Below are 20,369 nucleotides of genomic sequence, written 5' to 3'. Positions count from 1 at the left end.
TGGATGGTGTTCTACGAATTGCGTTACCTAATGTACTTTCCACTTCTCATTTCTGAATGCAGTTATGATGCGATGGTTGTCTTGTCATAGTTTGAAATTTTTAAACTCTATAACTGAGACATTAATGTTTAATTCAATAATTCTCTATAACATGCAAATATTTATACAGTTTGCCAACACGGTAATCTAACACAAAAATAACTCATCGGATTTAAATAAAATATCATATATGTGCCAAAATGTGTTGCGAATAACTAAGCCTTATTTTCGAAGACAACCCGTTATGTGCTTCAATTTGTTATTTTGTTAATAATGAACTTTAAAAGTACGAAAACAAGGACGGGAAAATAATAAACAAACAGCTCGTTGATATCACATGGCGACGGTAAACAATTAGAACAAATTCAAATTTGCATTGAAGATTGCTTAGTTTTACTGAGTATCGTTGGGTATCGAAATCTTAGTACATTGGAATCATAAAATGAGTACTAATTTCCTCTGACCTCAACATCTTGATAATTATATCTATGGTAGTGTAGTGTACAAATGAGTTTGATTAAAAATATGTTTTAAAAAATTAATTAACTTAGGAGACACAGGCATCAGAGTAGTTAGAGCCAAATTATTGATGATAATAAATTCAGTCTTAAGTGATATTTGAGCACGGCAAGTCAAGTGTCTTTCAATAGCTCCAAATGGAGCTGAACAATTCGGATGCCTCCGAAGATGGCGTCAGTATATCCGCCGATTGGAGGTGTTCCGGTGACGAGGCTCCCGTCGAGTTCAGCGTTCTCCCATCGGTAGATTCTCCATCCAACTTCCGGCGTGGATCATTCAAATCAGGTTCCGCTCCTGTTCCGCAACACCGTGTCAAGCTCCGACGGTATGCGACTGACGAATCTAGCTGGAGGATCGAGGAAGATTCGAGCCACTACAATGGCGCAAATGCTCCCAAAACGTGAGTAAAGTGATTTTTTTTATAAAATAGTCAATATTGCTTGTAATGTCGGTTTGTTGGACGAATTTGAATCTTGGTAGTGCAGTTCTCTCAGTACTGAAATTGTGTTTTTTTTTTAAGAAATACTGAATTTAAGTAAATGTGTTCCCACAGTACAAGAGTTGTGTTAGTTTGTTGAGGAAATTTAAAATATGCACGAAAGTATCTGATGTTTTCGGTGAAACCAAATGGAAAATTTTCAGTTGATTTTTCATCGATCGGTATTGTTATTTTCCATCAACGTATCCATGAGCAACACACTTATAGAAACCAACAAAGTTGACGCGTACAGGATAGTGGATCATGAAGAAAAGTGATTTCTGTTTTCCAAAAAATAAGAATTGTTGAAAATGACGGTTTACCAAGATAGATTTGAATCGTTTAGGTGTGATATTTGTATTTTCCAATCAATTTGTCTAAATTAAAAAAAAACAGTGTGATAGTGGGTTATGGTGTTATTTAAAAATGTGCATGAAATAATTTAATATTTTCAATGAAACAGATCGAAAATTTTCAGTCGATTTTATATATGCATCGATATTGTTATTTCCAATCAACATATTTCTTAGCAACGCGCTTGTACCCAGCATAGGTGTCGCGTACCTGATGAATCATGGAAATGTTTCAGAGATGTGGATGTTTTCTATTAATTTTCATGGTATCACTGTCGTCATTCAGTTGTTATTTTCGAAAGCCAGAATTGATTTATGGATGAGTTATTAGACTTCTGGATGTGCACAATTATTGAGAAGAAGCGAATGATTCATGAGAGATTAATGACAACGTAAATGATCTTACTAAGTGTCAAGCGACTATTTGGGAGGTGCATGTGGAGTGTGTGATCTTATGCAGTCCCAAGCTGCAAAAAAAAAAAAAAAAAAAACGCGTTCTGGGAGGTGCATAAAAAAATCAGTCGCTATCGAACTCTGGGAGGTTCATAGTGGAGTTAACAATCGTAGAAGGTCTCAAACTGTAGAGCTATCGCACTCTGGGAGGTGCATGGCGAATAAAAACTACTTTTGAAACAAAAAGGCCACATTTGTTTTTTCATTACTATTTAGATGAAGCGATTGAACCTTGAGAGGCTGATGACGACATAAGTGGTCTAACATTACTGAGTGGTTGGACTATCGCACTCTGGGAGGTGCATAGCAAAAAAAAAAAAAAGACTTATCACTATCGAACTCTGGGAGGTTCATGGTGAAGTAAATGTTTCAAAGCAGCCCAAGCTACAGAACTATCGCACTCAGGGAGGTGCATAGCATACTTTAGTACTTTGCGAGGTGCAAATCTGATATGATCGTTATCGAATCGAATTTTTTTTTTTCAAAAAAGCTATGATACAGTTACTTTGAGTTGTGATACGAAAAATATTTAGAGAGAGACTAGACCTAAAATACTTGTTCGTACTGATTGCGGTCCCTCTATATTCAAATCTCTTGAAATAAATTTGTTTGTTCTTCTGCTATACTAAAATTGGTATCTAATTTTTATTTATTAATAGAGCTCAAAAGAAATCAATTAAACAGCGAATGACGTTATTAAAAAAAGCATTGAAAAAACAGACAAAAATAAGTGCGACTTTAGCAGAAAAACTTAAAATGTCATCAGAAACGAGGCAGCGTTCTCAATGTGCAACGGTTTCCAATACTGACGATTTCCGCAATGTCATGAATTCTACTTCTAATGAAATGCCAAATACAAGACATAATAGTGTTTCGAATGAATCTTCATTATTCAGTTGCATGAATAACTTTTCAATCGCATCCCTCAATGTTCCGGAATGTAAATCCCCTGATGGAGATGAAGAGATTGACAGAAAACGTTTGAGAAATGGAAAGACATGCTAGAAGCTTCTATACAACTAGTTGGAGTTTCAGATGAATCAACCAAAATGAGAATTTTCAAAATCAAGGCAGGTTTTAAGCTACTTGATTGCCTTGATGGTACAGTATCTGCCCATGATTTTCCAAACCCAGTGACGCATCCATATTCCAATGCTATGGCAAGATTAACAAGTTTGTTCAGCTCACGTGACTACTGTCTAATGCAACGTCAGAAGCTACGATCAATTACTCAAAACGCAGATGAAACGGATTTGAAATTTGTCAAACGGGTGATTGCGGCTGCTAAGCTATGTAACTTCGGGGAAGAACAATTACTGGAAAATGTAGTATTTATAATACAATCGTCTGCGGTAAACATTAAAGTTCGGGAAGCGAGCCGTAAGGTGCTCAGAAAAGGAGGTAACTTAACATCACTTCTTGATAAGATACAAGCATGTGAAATGGAGAAGTTAAACGAAGAAATGTACAGGAAAAACCACAGGAAAACAAACAACGCAGAAGTAGCGGCAGTATCGTATTCTCATAAAACTGAAACCGGCTCTCAAGTGAAAGGATATGGAAGTAGCTATCACAGGTATTTATTTTTTTCTCTTTTGTTATATATCCGATAAACCTAAATTTCACAAGTTAATAATTCATGCAACATTATAGTCGACCGTTTATTCGGAAATGGGATTTGTCGCAACAAAAAGGGCAACATTTCCGTCAAAGTGTTAAATACGAAAACCGAAATCCTTGCACAAGATGTACAAGTACTCGTCATTTGACTTCAGAATGTCATGCCATTGACAAAATTTGCAGAAAATGCCATCGCAAAGGTCATTTGGAGCGTGCATGTGGCATTATACCAGCATCGACACACAACACAATGAAAAGGAAAAATGATGACCAACAGCAGGGGCCTCCACCCAAAGTTCGTCAAATTGCAGCGGTCTCCCAAACAGACTTGCATGTCGATGAACCAGTTGTAAGTAGTGAGGATTCATACTGAGCTAATTGAAATCTGTTATCCTACACTATATATAATTTGCTATGTTATTCAAATATAAAATATAATAAATATGGAATGTATTATTAGATGATTGGGAGTTAAGGTTTTAACCTTTGCATTATAACACAACTAACACAATTCTATGATGTGAGGATAGCAAGGTTTTGTTATAAATGAACGAAATCAATGTTTTAAGTGATCCTTTTGATTTTTCAGGAAGCAAATCATGCAATCAATATTTCCAAAAAAGATTGTAATTGTGTCATTGTTGGTTATATCGCCAATTGTGCTATATCATTTTTGATCGATTCGGGGGCAGAAGTTAATACAATTGATTCAAATACGTTCAATCTCTTAAAAAATGCAACGTGTCATCCAGATCTCTTTACTGTATAACAGAAGGATCAGATAAAAATCTCAAAGGATATGCTACTTCAAGAAACATCAATGTTCTAGCCACATTTGTTGCGGAGTTGGTAGTTTCTGAAGATCGCCCTACATTTTTTGAAAAATTCTACGTCATTGCCGACGCTAGACCGTTACTGGGAAGAAATACTGCAATTCGCTATAGTGTTCTTCAAGTGGGTTTGAACGTCCCCATTTTAAATTCACCTAACGCTTTGTGCCGCGACAAGTTGTTTGCAGGAGAAATTTGCAATGTTTCAGAAGAATTTCCCAAATTCAATGTACCACCGGTAGTTCTTGCATATGACAGAACTAAACCTCCCAGCAGAAATATCTACACCAGTATTCCGCCTGCATTCAAAGATGAAACAAATCGTCGTTTGCAAGACCTGTTGTTATCGGGAATTATCGAAGAAGTTACTGAAGAAATGGATAAATCCTTTTGTTCATCTTTGCTGGTCGTACCAAAAGGCAAAAATGACATCAGATTAGTCGTAGATTTACGAGGACCAAACAAATGCATTATTAGAACACCTTTTCGCATGCCGACTTTGGAAGACATAGTTTCTAAATTAAATGGTGCAATGTGGTTTTCTAGCATTGATCTTACCAACGCTTTCTTCCACGTTGTGTTAGACCCCAGTTCCAGGCATTTGACGAATTTTTTTGCCGGGGAATCAACATACAGATTTATGCGACTACCATTCGGTTTGTGTAATGCGCCGGATATTTTTCAAGAAATACTGCAAACGGTCGTGTTAGCTGACAGCGAAGGCGTGGTAAATTATTTAGACGATGTTCTTATATTTGGTAACACGAAGGAAGAACATGATGCGAACTTAAAGGCAGTATTGGACAAGTTACATCAACATGGAGTAAAACTAAATGAGAAAAAATGCGTTTTTAGACAGCAGTCCGTGAAGTTCATAGGTTTTATGATAACTAAAGATGGTTTGAGTTTAGATGAAGAGAAACTGAAAGCGATACGTGAATTCAGACGTCCAGAATCTCAACAAGAGGTAAAAAGTTTTCTAGGACTCATGAATTTCACAGAGCGCTTCATCTTCAAAAGAGCGGAAAAGACATACAAACTGAGATTGCTTGCTAAATCGGACAAATTTTACTGGACAAAGGATGAAGATGACGAGTTCAATTTTTTGAAATACGAAGCGCTTAAATCAATTCAGAAGCTGGGATATTTCGACTACAAGGACAGAACAGAATTATATGTAGACGCTTCTCCAATAGGTCTTGGAGCTGTGCTAGTACAGTTTAACGAAAATGGAACACCCCGTATAATATCTTGTGCTTCCAAATCCCTAACATCAACGGAAACAAAGTATCCACACACGCAAAAGGAAGCCTTAGCCATGGTTTGGGGAATCGAGCGTTTCAGATTCTATTTATTGGGAATTTCTTTCGTTGTTCGAACTGACTCTGAAGCAAATGAATTCATTTTTGGAAGCGCTTTCCGAACCGGCAAAAGAGCTTTGTCTCGCGCAGAAGGTTGGGCGTTACGATTGCAATCATACGACTTCACTGTGAAATATATACCAGGTCACCTCAATGTTGCTGACGCATTGTCTAGGCTGATCGCAGGATCAAAAATTGATGAATCTTTCGATGAGGACAACGATAAGCATTTACTTTACGTTCTAGATGCTGGATCAATGAATATTACATGGAGTGATATTGATCTTGCTTCAGAATGTGATGAAGAGCTCGAGATCGTTAGGCTGGCACTTAAATCCAGTAAATGGCCTCCGAATCTAGGTCGCTACGAAGCTCATGCTAAAAATCTCCGAAATTTGGGTCCCCGGGTTTTTAAAGAAGACAAAGTAATACTTCCTAAAAGACTTCGCGATAAGGCTTTAAAAACAGCACATCAGGGTCATATTGGTTGCGCTGCAATGAAGAGAATAATACGCGACTACTTTTGGTGGCCTGGGCTGAGCCATGACGTTGAAGAGTTCGTAAAAAAGTGTGAAACATGTTTGATTATTTCAAGAAGAAATCCGCCAATACCATTGTCTAGTAGAGAATTGCCAGATGGACCATGGGAAATAATTCAAATTGATTTCCTGTCAGTTCCTAAATGTGGCTCGGGAGAATTTCTTGTGGCTGTAGACACTTATTCAAGATATATCTCTGTCATTGAAATAAAATGCATTGACGCCAAGAACACGAACCTAGCACTGAATCGGATATTTTTCACTTGGGGCCTACCGTTAATAATGCAAAGTGACAATGGGCCACCATTTCAAAGTTACGAGTTTGTCAATCACTGGGAGGCTAAAGGGGTCAAGGTCAGAAAATCCATACCTCTAAGTCCGCAATCGAATGGTGTAGTGGAAAGACAAAATCAAGGTATCATAAAGGCTATAACAGGAGCAATGCAAGATGAGACGAATTGGAAGCAGGCGTTGAATATCTATGTGCATACACATAATACAATGAAACCACATTCCCGTCTCGGTATTACACCGTTCGAACTACTTGTCGGATGGAAATATAGGGGTACATTCGTGAGCCTTTGGGTGCCTCCGAAACAGATCGACCGTGATGCCGTTCGAGATAAAGATGCAGAAGCAAAACTAGTCAGCAAAAAGTATGCAGATCTCCATAGGGGAGCGAAAGAATCTAATATAACAATTGGCGACAGGGTGTTATTGGCCACTAAAAGGCATTGCAAGACTGACCCAACATTTTCAAAGGAGAAATACACGATTATTGCGAGAGATGGCGCCAAGGTTATTATTCAAAGCGATAGAGGTGTGCAAATTACAAGAAATATTCAGGATGTTAAAAGTATATCAAATTTTGAAGTAAGTCGTATCTTTTCTTAATTTTTGTTTGCTGTCTCTTTTTACTCAATTTATATTTTAATCTTTCGTATATTACTTGTTCACTATTTATCTTATTAACGCAGTTGGAGTCACAAGAATCCTTGGAAGCATCAAGCAAGGAAGATCGAGCACTCATGTTTGGATCAGACAATGAGCAACTGATGGACAGTAACCCTGTGGAGCATAACGAACAGCAGGACATAAACATTTCCAGACCTAGAAGAAATATTCAGAAACCCAGTAGATTTAAAAATATGTTCATGTATCATGTATATCAATAATCAGTAGGGGTAGTAAAGAATGTAGTGTACAAATGAGTTTGATTAAAAATATGTTTTAAAAAATTAATTAACTTAGGAGACACAGGCATCAGAGTAGTTAAAGCCAAATTATTGATGATAATAAATTCAGTCTTAAGTGATATTTGAGAACGGCAAGTCAAGTGTCTTTCAATAGCTCCAAATGGAGCTGAACAATTCGGATGCCTCCGAAGATGGCGTCAGTATATCCGCCGATTGGAGGTGTTCCGGTGACGAGGCTCCCGTCGAGTTCAGCGTTCTCCCATCGGTAGATTCTCCATACAACTTCCGGCGTGGATCATTCAAATCAGGTTCCGCTCCTGTTCCGCAACACCGTGTCAAGCTGCGACGGTATGCGACTGACGAATCTAGCTGGAGGATCGAGGAAGATTCGAGCCACTACAGGTAGTTCTATGGCAACCCCCCTCAACCCTCTAAGCGTTACGTAATTTATGGATACTCCCAAATGTTTCAGCATGTAGATTGCGAGTAAGCACGCGCCGCTGATAGGTACTTTTTCAAAATCATATTTATTCGTTGTAGAAAAAAACTAAGCATTCAATGATGAAAATGATGACGATTTGATGATTGTTCGTGCTTCCCGTATCTCCTTAAAGGCCTTCGCACCACTCTTTTGAATCGATACCAAATCGGTGGTGGACATATTCCCTGCTGCCCCCTGTATCATTTCCTTTTAATAATAAAGATTCCGCGAAATCAGAAAAAAATAATTGAAATATGTAAATCATACACCGCAGTCGGTCTCATAAATCATAACAGATTATATTCCTTTAAGCGTGGTGAAAGTCTCCACGGGTAGGGCAATTGTAGTTATGGGAGAACCTAATCCTGCAAATGGAACTTCTCACTCTAATTTCAGCACCACCGGTAAATTAATTGTGAGAAATTCTCATTCCAATCCGCAGCAAAATGCTTCTCATAATTCTCAACCGAGAACCTGAGCCTCCGCCAATGCCTAAAATTACACACCACGTGCCTCCGGGTAAAGACGATACTACCGTTGTTGGTGACTTTCTTGGCACGTTTCTTATCAGATGGCGATTATTCAAATGAAGCTTGCTGGCAGGCAGAAGCATTGCACTGCATTGTGTTGAAAATTATTTGATAATTCATTTCTTCGGATGTCGCCTAAGGCCAGATTTATAGCGAGACCATAGTTCACAAGCTTTGTCACAAGATGCTGCAATCTACGGACGGTTGGTCCCAACAATTAAAAGATTTCGCACTTAACCTATTTTTCATGCCGGAGCGTCCGCCGCAGATTGCGGTCGGGTCTGTAGGAACTGGGTGTCCGATTTATTTTGTTGACGTAGCAATTTCCGGTGCCGTGTGTAAATGTTTGTGTGTTCGTATTAGTAAATACTGGATAGGCGATAAATCGCGACGTTCCGAGTGACGCAATATAAGTTTACTCCGTCTGGAGGTCGCACATTGATGGGTATCGTTCCTCGATTTGGCCTAGTAGACGGACGGGAGGATCGTAAATTAGAATTTTATTTCAAGTTATCGTCGTGACTTCTCCATGTTTATATACTCTGTCTACTGTTTTCTTTATGCCTGGGGACGTTTCTAATCCGTTTCGCGGAATTCATTCATCGATTTTGAATAGAGGGGAATAACGTTTCTTCGAGGCGTAGTCATGGTCATAATCAACTTTCATATCAATATTGTTTGTAAATAAATCATTCACTGTATACAATAATCGATTAAGTTCGTTGTTCTTTTTTTTTTGTTTTATTATGAATTATTGCTGTGAATGAACAGGATCAGTAGATCTATTCACTGATTTAGGTTAGAACAATTATACTGATAAGGTTTCTTTGAATATTGAGGTCATTTATTACAGGTTGACGTGTATACCCAAGCAGGAGAAATTAAGTCAATAATACCTTATTCTGTTATTGATACTATACTCTATTATGAACTAGCCTTGCATAGGAGGGGAAATACCAAAAAATAATACTAAAAATTAATATGAACAATAAGTCAGGCATAACATACTCAAGGTTAAAAGACTATTATTCTTCCATTTACTTCCACTATTAACTTTTTTATGTATCAACAAGCAGATACGTATTTCGTTTCCTACTTGGAAACTTCTTCAGTGAACACTAAAGTTAAATAAAAATAGTTAATAGTGGAAGTAAATGGAAGAATAATAGTCTTTTAACCTTGTAGCATTTCCCCTAAGACGCTCTAAAATAATTAATCATAACATACTCAGTTATTACAATACCAAACGCATCACAAATTGTTATTCGTTTGGTATTGGAATACCTAAGCATATTATGGCTAAATTATTTTGCATAGGGTAAAACGACCTATTATGGAGGAGCTAAGCATCGCGTCAAAACAAAACTGATTTCATTTTATTAGGGAAAAATTTTGATTTTTCGTCAGTTTCAATAGAATTTTTTCAAACAAAAAGGTGTTTTAGTGGTTAATTCGAAGAGTTTGTAACTTACTGGGGTCTAGGGCCGTGTTACTCCCATCACTGGTGAGACTTCTGGCAAAGGTGGGGCACCAGCATTTTTGGCGTAATTGGTTCATTCATAATTTGACGTCAGTAGTAAGAATTATAATTGGAGGCGGTAATCAGTCAAGCGATAAATTAATTAGAAAAATGTCAGGCAGTTTAAACGTAACGAAATTTTAATTGCATTTCGTCGTCTATATTTGAAAAGGTCACTAGGATTTTTTTTGCAGTATTTTTCCAAAAACTTGATCAGAGGCACATCCACGCAAGTCAGCGGTTCTCAACCTTTTTCTTAATAGGTACCCCTTCAGACTTTTGCGTTAATTGAGGTACCCCCTATTTTTTTAGTGTAAATGAAAACAAGCGTAGATAAGATATATGAAAAAACGACGAAAACTAACGGGATATATTGCGCTCCATGAAGTTGGCTGAAATTTGCATTATTACGAGAAAAATTCCAATTCAAAGTAATTTTATACATCTAGCTTCCTGCAGGACTTTTTTTTGCCTATTGGAGGCTCCTGAGCCTCTTTAATATAATTAATTTAATAATTAAGCCTCTATTATACGGAGACTTATGAGCCTCTTGAAGGGAGACTTCAGATCCTCTTGAAAGGCGGCTCTTGAACCGCTTAAAAGGAGGCTTCAGAGTTTTTAAAAGTAAAGCAAACAAACCTCTTGCAAGAAGAAAACCTTCAGGCTTCAGAGTTTTTTAAAAGTAAAGCAAACAAACCTCTTGCAAGAAAAAAACCGGGCCTCTTCAAGGGTAGCTTCTGAGCGTATCGGAAGGAGGCTTCTAAGCCTCTTGAAGAAGGTTTCCAAGCTTCTTGAAGGGAGGTTTCGGGACCTCTTAAAAGGCGGTTTTCGAGCCCTTGAAAGGGGGTTCCAGAGCCTCTTGATAAAAGGCTTTCAACCCTCTTGAAGGAAGGCTTCCGAGCATCTTGGAGGGAGACTTCAGAGCCTCAGAGCCTCTTAGAAGTGGCTTTCGAGCCACTTTAAAGTACGCTTCCAATCTTCATGGAAGATAAATTTCGTGCCTCTTGAAAGGAGGCTCTTGAAAGGCGGCTTTCAAGCCCTTGAAAGGGGCTTCAGAGCCTCTTCAAGGGAGGCTTCAGAGCCTCTTAAGAGACGGCCTGCTTCCAATTCTCTTGCAACGAAGCAAATGAGTTTTTCGGAAAAAAGCCTTCATGTCTTTAAAATGGAGGTTTCCGTACCTTCAGACTTTAATTTTGTTGTTAACATATTATTCAAAATTTTGTTTCGAATAGGTAGATTGCATTGAAGATTTTTTAAATTTGTTCATTCAACGTTTTGTCCTTTTGATCTTTTGTCGCACAGCCCCTCATACACTGTGCTTGTTTTGGAGGACAGGATTCAATAGGCTTTGATTCACTAATCGCCATGCATATTATGTACAATACAAAGTCTTGAAATAAAAAATTGCATAATTATCAAAACTTGATCAATAAGTTTTAATTGGAATTGTACTACATCCGCCATTTCGCATTCTCGTCCGAGGTACCCCATGAGGCCAGCGAAGGTACCCCCAGGGGTACATGTACCTCAGGTTGAGAACCGCTGTTCTAAGTCATAGGTAGGACAAATAGGAGAAATGCCGATGGTGGTGTTGAGAAATCGGTTCACATTTTTCATATCATCATTTAATAATAAAAAAAATTGGACTTCTGGACATTCCGGACAGGATCCTCACATAATTTGTGAAATTTTCTTCGATTTTCAGAATAAATATTGAATTTCCATCATTTATTGAACATTTCATAGTTGGTAGTAGCTATTTTAATTAAAACGATGGTGATCACTGCCAATACAGGATAAGGAGAGGTAAAATAATTCGACAATCGTTGGACCGAGCAATTCTCTGAATCTTCATGATTTCCGTTGAAAAAGAAAAGAGAAATAGCAGGGATGATAATCAATAGGAAGTCGCATTGAAAAGCGACTAAAAATATAATTTGATGACGATACTTAAGGTCACTCCTGACGGAATCCAAGATTAAAAGTGCTCGCGTTTTCGGGGGCACACCACTCGATTCAGAGGCGGCGCACAACTGTCATTTTTGTTGATTAAGCTTGCTGCGTCGCAGCATGCGTAAAATAATAAAAATGACAGTTGTGCGTTGCTTCCGTATCGAGTGGTGTGCCCCCGAAAACGCGAGCACTTTTAATCTTGGATTCCGTCAGGAGTGACCTTAAAGGCATAAAGATGAACCCTGACGAAACTCAATCAATTTGCACCAACAAAAAACATGAAAACGCGTACTCAATGTATTTTGTCTGATAGGTGATAGTACATTCCATCACATACTCTACACACTCCATTAGCTTGTAATGAATTGCGCTTATTTTGACAGAAACGACGCGTACTACAAGTACACGACCAGTCAAGCACTAATTATTCAACTTCTCTGTCTCGCGACAAGAGAAAAAATAACTTGCATATTATTCCTCGCCTAGTGGCTGCAGCACACTCACTGTAAATTGGTTAGATAACTGCCCATGATATAAAGATGGATATTTTTGAATTTTGCCCTTTCGAATTTTTGCCCCATCTACTTGTCCATTTGGGCTGCAAAATGGTGGGTTGACATCAAGGAAGGAGCGACCAGCAGAGCTCTGGTCTCCAGAAGTTCCTATCTCACGCTTCCACGGGTCGTCCGAAGACAAAAGACCGCCAGCTGAGGGTTGTGTACTTAGCTGGTAGTGCAGCCTGGGCACTGTTGTCCTTCTGACATCAGCTAGAGTGAGAAGGTACGCCTCGAGCGTCTGTTCACCAGGAGGTGCGGCTCGCGCCAGCTATACCTAAGGTGGCAGCCCCACCAGCGCGATGTAGGTAATGCGACCCCGGCAAGGTAGCATACTGAAGCCTCTCAAATACCACGAAAAATGAAGATAGAAGAAAAAGAGAACGTTATTTTTGGCAACCGACCCGGCAACGAAATAAGGACTATGATTGGAAACTCGGTACCTGGAATGTCAACCATAAATGAACCTGGACGAGTGAGCCTTCTGGCTCGTGAACTGCAGAAGGTTGGAGTGAACGTGGCCGCTATTCAAGAAGTCCGATGGCCCCACGGAGAACGTGAATTCCGAGACGTGGACCCCACGACCAACACTACATTCAAGTATAACATCTATCACAGCGGCGGCGGAAAAGCAGAGCATGGAGTTGGTTTCGTAGTGAAAACCCATTAGCGAACGAATCTGTGTGTTGAGGATACGGGGCAAATTCTTCAATTACAGCCTAATCAACGTTTACGCACCGACAAAGGATAAAACCGACGACGTGAAGGACACGTTTTATGAATGTCTTGGTAAAGCCTATATAGAGAGTGCCCAAAGCATGACGTGAAAATTGTTATCGGAGACGCTAACGCTCAGGTCGGTAGAGAGGACTTTTTCCGTCCCAAAATTGGTAGAAAGAGCCTTCACTCCGCTACCAATGACAACGGCCTACGACTATTAAATTTCGCTGCAGCCAGAGGGATGGTCATCAGTAGCACCTACTTTGCACGAAAGAATATCCGAAAGTACACCTGGAGACACCCAAACGGTGAAACTTGCAACCAGATAGACCATGTTCTGGTGGATGGGCACCATTTCTCGGATGTTATCGATGTGCGGGCATTCAGAGGTCCGAACATTGACTCTGATCACTACCTCGTTGTCAGTAAAATTCGATCACGGTTGTCAACTGTATCGAACGGAAGGCAGTGAGCAGCTTTATGAAGTTCTGCACCATGTTATGTCGAAAATATGGGAAGACGAGGAAATGCCTGCTAGCTGGTTGGACGGCCTCGTTTGCCCTCTCTTTAAGAAAGGGCACAGACTGGAGTGCGCCAATTAGCGAGGAATAACCCTCCTTAATTCGGCGTACAAAATTATTTCCCGTATTCTGTTCAACAGATTGAGACCGCTTGAAGAGTCCTTCGTCGGCGAATACCAAGCAGGTTTTCGTGAGGGCCGATCAACGACGGATCAAATGTTTACCCTGAGACAAATCCTTGATAAATTCCGGGAGTACAACTCATCTGTTTATTGATTTCAAGGCGGTGTATGATTCAGTGAAACGGAATGAATTATGGCAAATTATGCTTGAACATGGTTTTCCGGCGAAACTGATACGGCTGATTCGTATAACGTTGGATGGATCGAAATCAAGTTTAAGGGTTGCGGATGAAATATCGACGTCATTTGTTACCTTAGATGGATTAAAGCAGGGTGATGCACTCTCGAATCTACTGTTCAATATAGCATTCGAGGGAGCGATTAGGAGAGCTGGTGTGCAAAGAAGCGGTACTATTATCACAAAATCGCATATGCTCCTGGGATTTGCGGACGATATCGATATTATCGGGATTGATCGCCGTGTCGTGGAAGAGGCTTTTGTGCCTTTTAAGAGGGAGACAGCGAGTATTGGACTCACGATCAATACTAGCAAAACGAAGTATATGGTCGCTGGCAATCAACGTAGGTTCATTAGTAGTGGTGGTAGCGAAATGGTGAAAAATTTGAAGTGGTAGAAGAATTTGTGTATCTTGGAACATTAGTGACGTGCGATAATGATGTTACCCGTGAGGTGAAAAGGCGTATTGCAGCTGCAAGTAGGGCTTATTACGGACTTCGTAACCAGCTTAAGTCCCGTAGTCTGCAAATGAAAACAAAACTCGCGCTGTATACTACTCTGATTCTTCCGGTGGCTTTACACGACCATGAAACATGGACGCTAAAAGAGGCTGATCGGAGAGCTTTCGGAGTGTTTGAGCGTAAGGTGCTGTGGACAATACTCGGCGGTAGAGAACTGTATCTGGCGGCGCCGCATGAATCACGAATTGTACCAGGTGTATAAAGGGCTGGATATTATTAGGCTTATTCAACACGGCAGACTACGGTGGACTGGTCACGTTGTTCGTATGCCGGAAGAACGTCAAGCGAAGATAATATTTAGTAGAGAACCCGGAAGAGGCCGCAGGCTTCGTGGAAGGCCGCGTACACGATGGCTTTTTGCTGTTGAAGAGGACCTGAGGGCGCTCAATGTTCAGGGCGACTGGAAGCGATTGGCCCAGGATCGAGTCCAGTGGAGAAGGATACTCCATTCGGCGTAGGTTCATCGAAGAGCTGTAGCCCATCAAGTATCAAGTATCAAGTAAGTACTTGTTCATTTGACGTATTGTCTTTGCGTCTTTTTGTCTTCGATCTTTTGTTTCACAGTTAATCCTGAAATGCTTCTGATTTTCAAAAATCTTTACAAGCTTCCAATAGATGTCATGGACCCCACAAAATTATTTAAATCTTTGATGGTTCTAATCAATTATTACTAACTTCTTGGACTTTTCATAAACTTTCGTACAGATTCTCTACCAGTACGATTTGGGGAGTTCAGAACCCCTCGTGGACCAGATTTCATGCGGGCTTATGGGTGCTTGTCATTCCTTAGAGTTCAATAAACCCTTGTAGGTTTCAATAAAATTTTTACCCGTTAATTAATTTGAAATTGATATAATTATATACAACGACTGAAAATTTGGTAAAATTTTGGTATCTCTGGAAACTAAAATACATCTCAGAACGCTTTTAGGATTGAAAGTAAAGGAGTCTTTTTTAGGATCCCTGAAACAATTATGATTACTGTCTAAACTTAGATTGACTAGAAATTCTCTTTTTCCTAACAGACAGGTCTTGCCAGACAATGACTTCATACACAGAAAAAAATGTTGCGGTGAAAACTACCATTCCGAGGGTTATTTTAAGAATACGCACCGACGATTTTCAGCAGATAACAAACCCGTTTGATTTTACCATGCGCGCAGTAAAAATCAACTGTGTTCCCTGTGGACTGTTGTCACATGAACTGAATCAGTGGTGAATTTCTCTGAAACCATGGTTAATTTAACTTAAATTTCATAGTAGTTTCAAAAACAAGGCGTAGTCTACGAAATAGTAACTTTTACCATGGATTTTTTTTCTGTGTACAAAAACTACATGCGTTAAACTGTTCAATGTCTGATGATTTATCTGTGGATCTAGAAATAAGACCGACCAGACAGCATTGCAGCTAAAATAACAACCTTGATGATATAATCATGGGTAGGACAACGCCTTGACTGTCCCACCCAGGAATATTCATGCGTAGGACATGTCCTTCTTGTCCTACCCACTCCCGGCGCCACTGTATGTGATGGTGTATTGACTGTAATTGCGATTTTCTAGCATGCAATTCCAGAGTCAAAACCGGGGTTTACTACTGACCTGAATTATTCGGATGTTCTCAGGATTTCCTGGGGAATTGACTTCTGCTTTTTTTTCGTAAATAATTCTTCAGGAAATACCGCCAAGATTATTAAAAAAAAAAAAAAAAAAATAAAGGGTGCAGAAATTCCTATAGAAACTATCGGAAATTCTATTCTCTCGGAAATTTCTCCGGCGAGAATTACTTCCACAAGTCTTGGACTAAATTTCCTTCTTGTTGTTTCCACAGAATGTCCCTTGGAGATTACTTCGCTGATTAATCCAGAAATTCCTTTGCAAATTCAAAGAAGGTAATGTAAGAAAATTTCGAAAATTTCTTCGTTGATTCCTTTACGAGTTCTTTTAGGAATTTCTTCAGAAATTCTTTTAGAAATTTCTTTGAGAATTCCTGTAGGAATTCGTTTGAAATTCAAAATAATTTACGAATATTTCTTCAGGAATTGTTGAAATTGTTTTAGGAATACTTTCGAAAATTATTTTAGTAGAAATCCTTCCGAAATTTCATTAGATAATTCTTTGGAAATTCCTTTAGGAACTCTTTCAGGAATTTCTACGGTATATGTTTTAGGAAATCCTTCAAAAATTATTTTGAGAATTCCTCCAATAAATTACGCCAGGAATTCCTTCGGAAAATTCTCTGGAAAGACCTTTGTAAATTTATCCGGAAACTCCTTGGAAACATCCTCCAAGCAATCCTGCTGAAATCAACTTAATAAAATCATACGAAATTTCTTCCAAATTTCCCGCAGGAATTATTCCAGAAATTTAGTTGGAATGCTTTTTTTTTCCAAAAATTCAATGAACAATAAAATAGGAAATACTAAAATATTTTTCCGAAGAGTTTCTAACGAAAATTTAAAAAGAATTTCCAGATCAAATTTCGGAATGAATTCTTAAAGTAATTTCCAAATGGTTCCTAAAAAAATTCGGAAAAGATTTCCGAAAAAAATATTGAAGGAATATCCGAGGGTCTCAAGGAATATCTAATTAAATTTACGGAGGAATGTCCAAAGGGATTTCCAAAAGGATTTCCAAGAATTCTACCATCTTCCTAGAGGGATCTCTTAAAAAACTACTGGAAGAATTTCAATAAGAAATTCCTGAAATAATTGCTAAAACAATTTCTTAAAAATGTTCGAAGGAACTCCTAACCCACATTCCGCAGGAATTTCTAAAGCAATTTAAAAAGAAATCGAAGGAATACAAGATGCAAGTAAGATACTTTTTTTAAATTGCTTTAGAAATTCCTGCGTATCTTACTCAATTTATCTCTCAATTTATCTATCTGAATCAATTTCCGAAGAAACGCCTGAAGGAATTTCCAAAGGCATTCCTAAAGAAACACCGGAAGGATTATTTCCTATGAGTATTCCTTCAAGAATTCCTTTACAAATTCTTCTAGGAATTGCTTCGGTAATTCATTTAGAAATTCCTTTTCCGTGTTGAACTTAATGTAACGTAATGTAACACATAAATAAAGCTTTAAAAAATTAGAAATTCCTTCTAAAAAACCTTTAGGAATACTTGTATAAGATCCATTAGATTTTTTGAAATTCCTAGGGAAACCCCTTTTTAAGAATATCTACGGAAATTGTTTCAGAAAAACATTCCGAAATTCTTTAAGCAGAATTCTTTCTATGAGTTTCCTTATGAATTCCTTTGTAAATTTCCTTAAGATTTTCTGCAGAAATTGATTTAGGAAAACCTTATTTTTTTTCAAAGAAATTACATCAACAATTATTGAACGATACTCTTCCAAACAAATGCTTCCAGTAATTCCTCAGAACATCCCTCTCGTAAGAAATTCTTGGAGTTCCTTTGAAATTTCACTTAGGATTTTTTTCAGAAATTCTTTTTGGGAATACTTCGGAAAATATTCATCCTTTGATATTTCCGTTAGAAACCCATCCGAAAAAATCCGTATTCTAAATTATCTCTGGAGGGAATTCCTGAAGTGGAAAGAATTTCTAACGGATTTTCAGATGAAATTTTCGAAAAAATTCCTGGAGAAAATTCAGAATGAATTATCGAAGAAATTTCAAAAGCATGAAAGATTTTTGGATAGATTTTGCAAAGAAATTGCAAAATAAATTTCCGAAGGAATTGTTACAGGAATTAACGATGGAATTTCCAATAAAATTACTGGAGAAATATCTACCTATTTGAATTTCTAAAAAAGTTCCTAGATTTCTTCAAAAATTCTTTATAACTGCAAGAAATCCTCTGGAAGTTTTTCAAAAGTTAATCTAAATTCTAGGAGAATTTTTTTTTCAGATATAATTACTTGTCATAAGACGAATTCGTACTATTCCATTTAGTTCTGGAAATGGGATACTACGAACTAGCCTTATGACAAGTGAAGACGTTCCACCAAAAGCCCAAAATAATCTTCTTATCAGGTATAATTAAATTACAGTGAAATATTCGATTTGGTGGGTCACGTGCCCCAGCTTAACTCCGCCAGTGACTCAAATCCTTCAGACTCCCCCGGCGTCGAGGGTTGTCCACCACTTCTGGTGCAGTAAACTTCCGCACTGACAGTGCCCTGACTACCGGATAGCCTCCCTTTCGTTACATCAATGATTTAAACATTCATTCTAAGTATAAATCCAGACTTATGCTCCGCTAAAAAAATTAAAATTCTATTTAAATACAATCTAAAATTAATCCAGAACTATCAAGCTTCAATTAAAATCCACCCTTAGATTCCATTCCAAATTTAATTTAATCAAAATTCAATCCGAATAGGGTAAAACGTCCTATCGTTGTGGTATGTCCTAATGTTGCGGTAGTGTTAAAATAGTCTATTATGGATATAATAGCATTAAAAACAGTTGTGGATACGCCAAAACTCATCGAATTAACGACTAAAACAGCTTTTGTTTGACAAAATTCCGCTCAAAATTATTATAGAAACGTCTCTATGCGTTGGCGGTTGACATAAGAATGATTATTTATTAGATACTTGCCAATAGAATAATATATATCGACTACTGCGATCCTACATCTCTCCTCTTTTCTACTATTGGTTTATATGTTTAGATTAAACTATTATTTGTTTACAATAAGTTTCTAATAAATTAATTAGTGTTCATTATTATTTAAATTATACAATTCAAAGTTTAGAAATCTTTTAGGTAGACATTTCTGTCTTTTTGGTTTAACTTGATTGGCTTCGGGTGTGAGTCGTCGCTTCTTCAATTCGTCGGATGATGATGGTGGCAACTCGACGTCCTGTGTTTTAGTTTCTTTCTGCGTTAGAGTCTCGGCATCCTGAAGTTGTATACCAGCTGAGAGTTGATTTGAATTCTCATCTGGAAATAAAATGTATATGAAAAACTACGATGATTTTGAATAATTACATCTTTCGATAATATGTTTCTAAATTGTTGAGTAATACCTATTGCATCTTTGTCCAATAATGGGTTTTTATTTAAAGTTCGTTTTGTATGATTTACATGCCGGCTACAAATTACACCTGTTTCAAGATTTTTCAATTGAAGGCGTGTTCCATCTCTTTGGATAACTTTGTATTGTTGAGGGTTAAAATTTGGTGAAAGTTTATTTTTCCGAATAAAATTTTTCACTACAACATAGTCTCCAACATCGATGGTAGACTCTTTAGCTTTCCTTTTTTCGTCACTGTATAGTTTTCCTTTTTGTTTTCTGCGAGCATCATTTTGTCTAGCTTTGTTTATACTTACTTTGCGAGTAGAGTTTGGTAGTTTATCCCGTATATTCCATCCAAACATAAGTTCAGCGGGAGAGAAATTTGTTACTGAATGTGGAGTTGCTCGATAGGCATGTAAGAAATCTTGTAAGTCACTTTTCCAATCACGTCCCATAGCTGCGCTTATTTTGATCGATGTTAGAATAGTACGATTTTGTCTCTCTACCTGTCCATTCTGGAATGCAGCATAAGGAACCGAATGTTTAATTTTTATCCCGTTTCGTTTACAAAAAGTCGAAAATTCGTCCGAAGAGAATGGCTGGCCATTATCACACAGTATTTCTTCTGGGTATCCAAACCTTGCAAAAACTTCCCTAAGCTTTGTTATTGTTTGTGTGGCTGTCATTGAACTTTGAATGATTATTCCAATGTATCTTGAGAAATAGTCAGTTGCTACCAAAAGATGATTTCCGCCAGGGATTTCTGTAAAATCTATTGCGATTTTCATCCATGGTCGTTGTGGCATTTCGGTTCGGGTGATTGGTTGTAT

General features: G+C 38.0%; 2 protein-coding genes and 1 long non-coding RNA gene across 4 annotated transcripts; 2 read left to right on the top strand and 1 right to left on the bottom strand.

The window, feature by feature from the left end:
• Positions 1-616: 616 nt before the first annotated feature.
• Positions 617-2,847, top strand: LOC134209671 (uncharacterized). The gene is made up of 2 exons (XM_062685678.1): positions 617-958; positions 2,502-2,847. The coding sequence occupies exons 1-2, from the start codon at positions 696-698 to the stop codon at positions 2,845-2,847; spliced, it is 609 nt and encodes a 202-aa protein (XP_062541662.1). The 5' UTR covers positions 617-695.
• Positions 2,848-2,940: 93 nt separating this feature from the next.
• On the top strand, positions 2,941-4,231 carry LOC134209670 (uncharacterized). Its single transcript, XM_062685677.1, has 3 exons — positions 2,941-3,418; positions 3,496-3,811; positions 4,052-4,231. The coding sequence occupies exons 1-3, from the start codon at positions 3,000-3,002 to the stop codon at positions 4,229-4,231; spliced, it is 915 nt and encodes a 304-aa protein (XP_062541661.1). The 5' UTR covers positions 2,941-2,999.
• Positions 4,232-19,229: 14,998 nt separating this feature from the next.
• LOC134216136 (uncharacterized) lies at positions 19,230-19,991 on the bottom strand. Of its 2 annotated transcripts, none has more exons than XR_009980513.1 (2): positions 19,854-19,991; positions 19,230-19,463 (listed from the first exon to the last, which is right to left on the bottom strand). It is a non-coding gene; the product is annotated as an uncharacterized LOC134216136 (long non-coding RNA). The 2 variants fall into 2 exon arrangements; XR_009980512.1 differs by lacking the exon at positions 19,854-19,991 and adding an exon at positions 19,550-19,840.
• Between the last annotated feature and the right edge of the window lie 378 nt (positions 19,992-20,369).

Source organism: Armigeres subalbatus, chromosome 2, assembly GCF_024139115.2.
Source record: "Armigeres subalbatus isolate Guangzhou_Male chromosome 2, GZ_Asu_2, whole genome shotgun sequence".
Classification (NCBI taxonomy): Eukaryota; Metazoa; Arthropoda; class Insecta; order Diptera; family Culicidae; genus Armigeres; species Armigeres subalbatus.
Note: the sequence above shows the minus strand (reverse complement) of the source record. Positions and strands in the feature narration are given on the sequence as shown.

Bases quoted from the DNA above. Each gene is read 5' to 3' on its own strand.
- LOC134209671 (XM_062685678.1), top strand. From the start codon at position 696: ATGGAGCTGAACAATTCGGATGCCTCCGAAGATGGCGTCAGTATATCC. The intron at 959-2,501 runs GTGAGTAAAGTG...ATTTATTAATAG, and splicing joins GGCGCAAATGCTCCCAAAAC to AGCTCAAAAGAAATCAATTA.
- LOC134209670 (XM_062685677.1), top strand. From the start codon at position 3,000: ATGGCAAGATTAACAAGTTTGTTCAGCTCACGTGACTACTGTCTAATG. The intron at 3,419-3,495 runs GTATTTATTTTT...GCAACATTATAG, and splicing joins TATGGAAGTAGCTATCACAG to TCGACCGTTTATTCGGAAAT. The intron at 3,812-4,051 runs GTAAGTAGTGAG...TTGATTTTTCAG, and splicing joins TGCATGTCGATGAACCAGTT to GAAGCAAATCATGCAATCAA.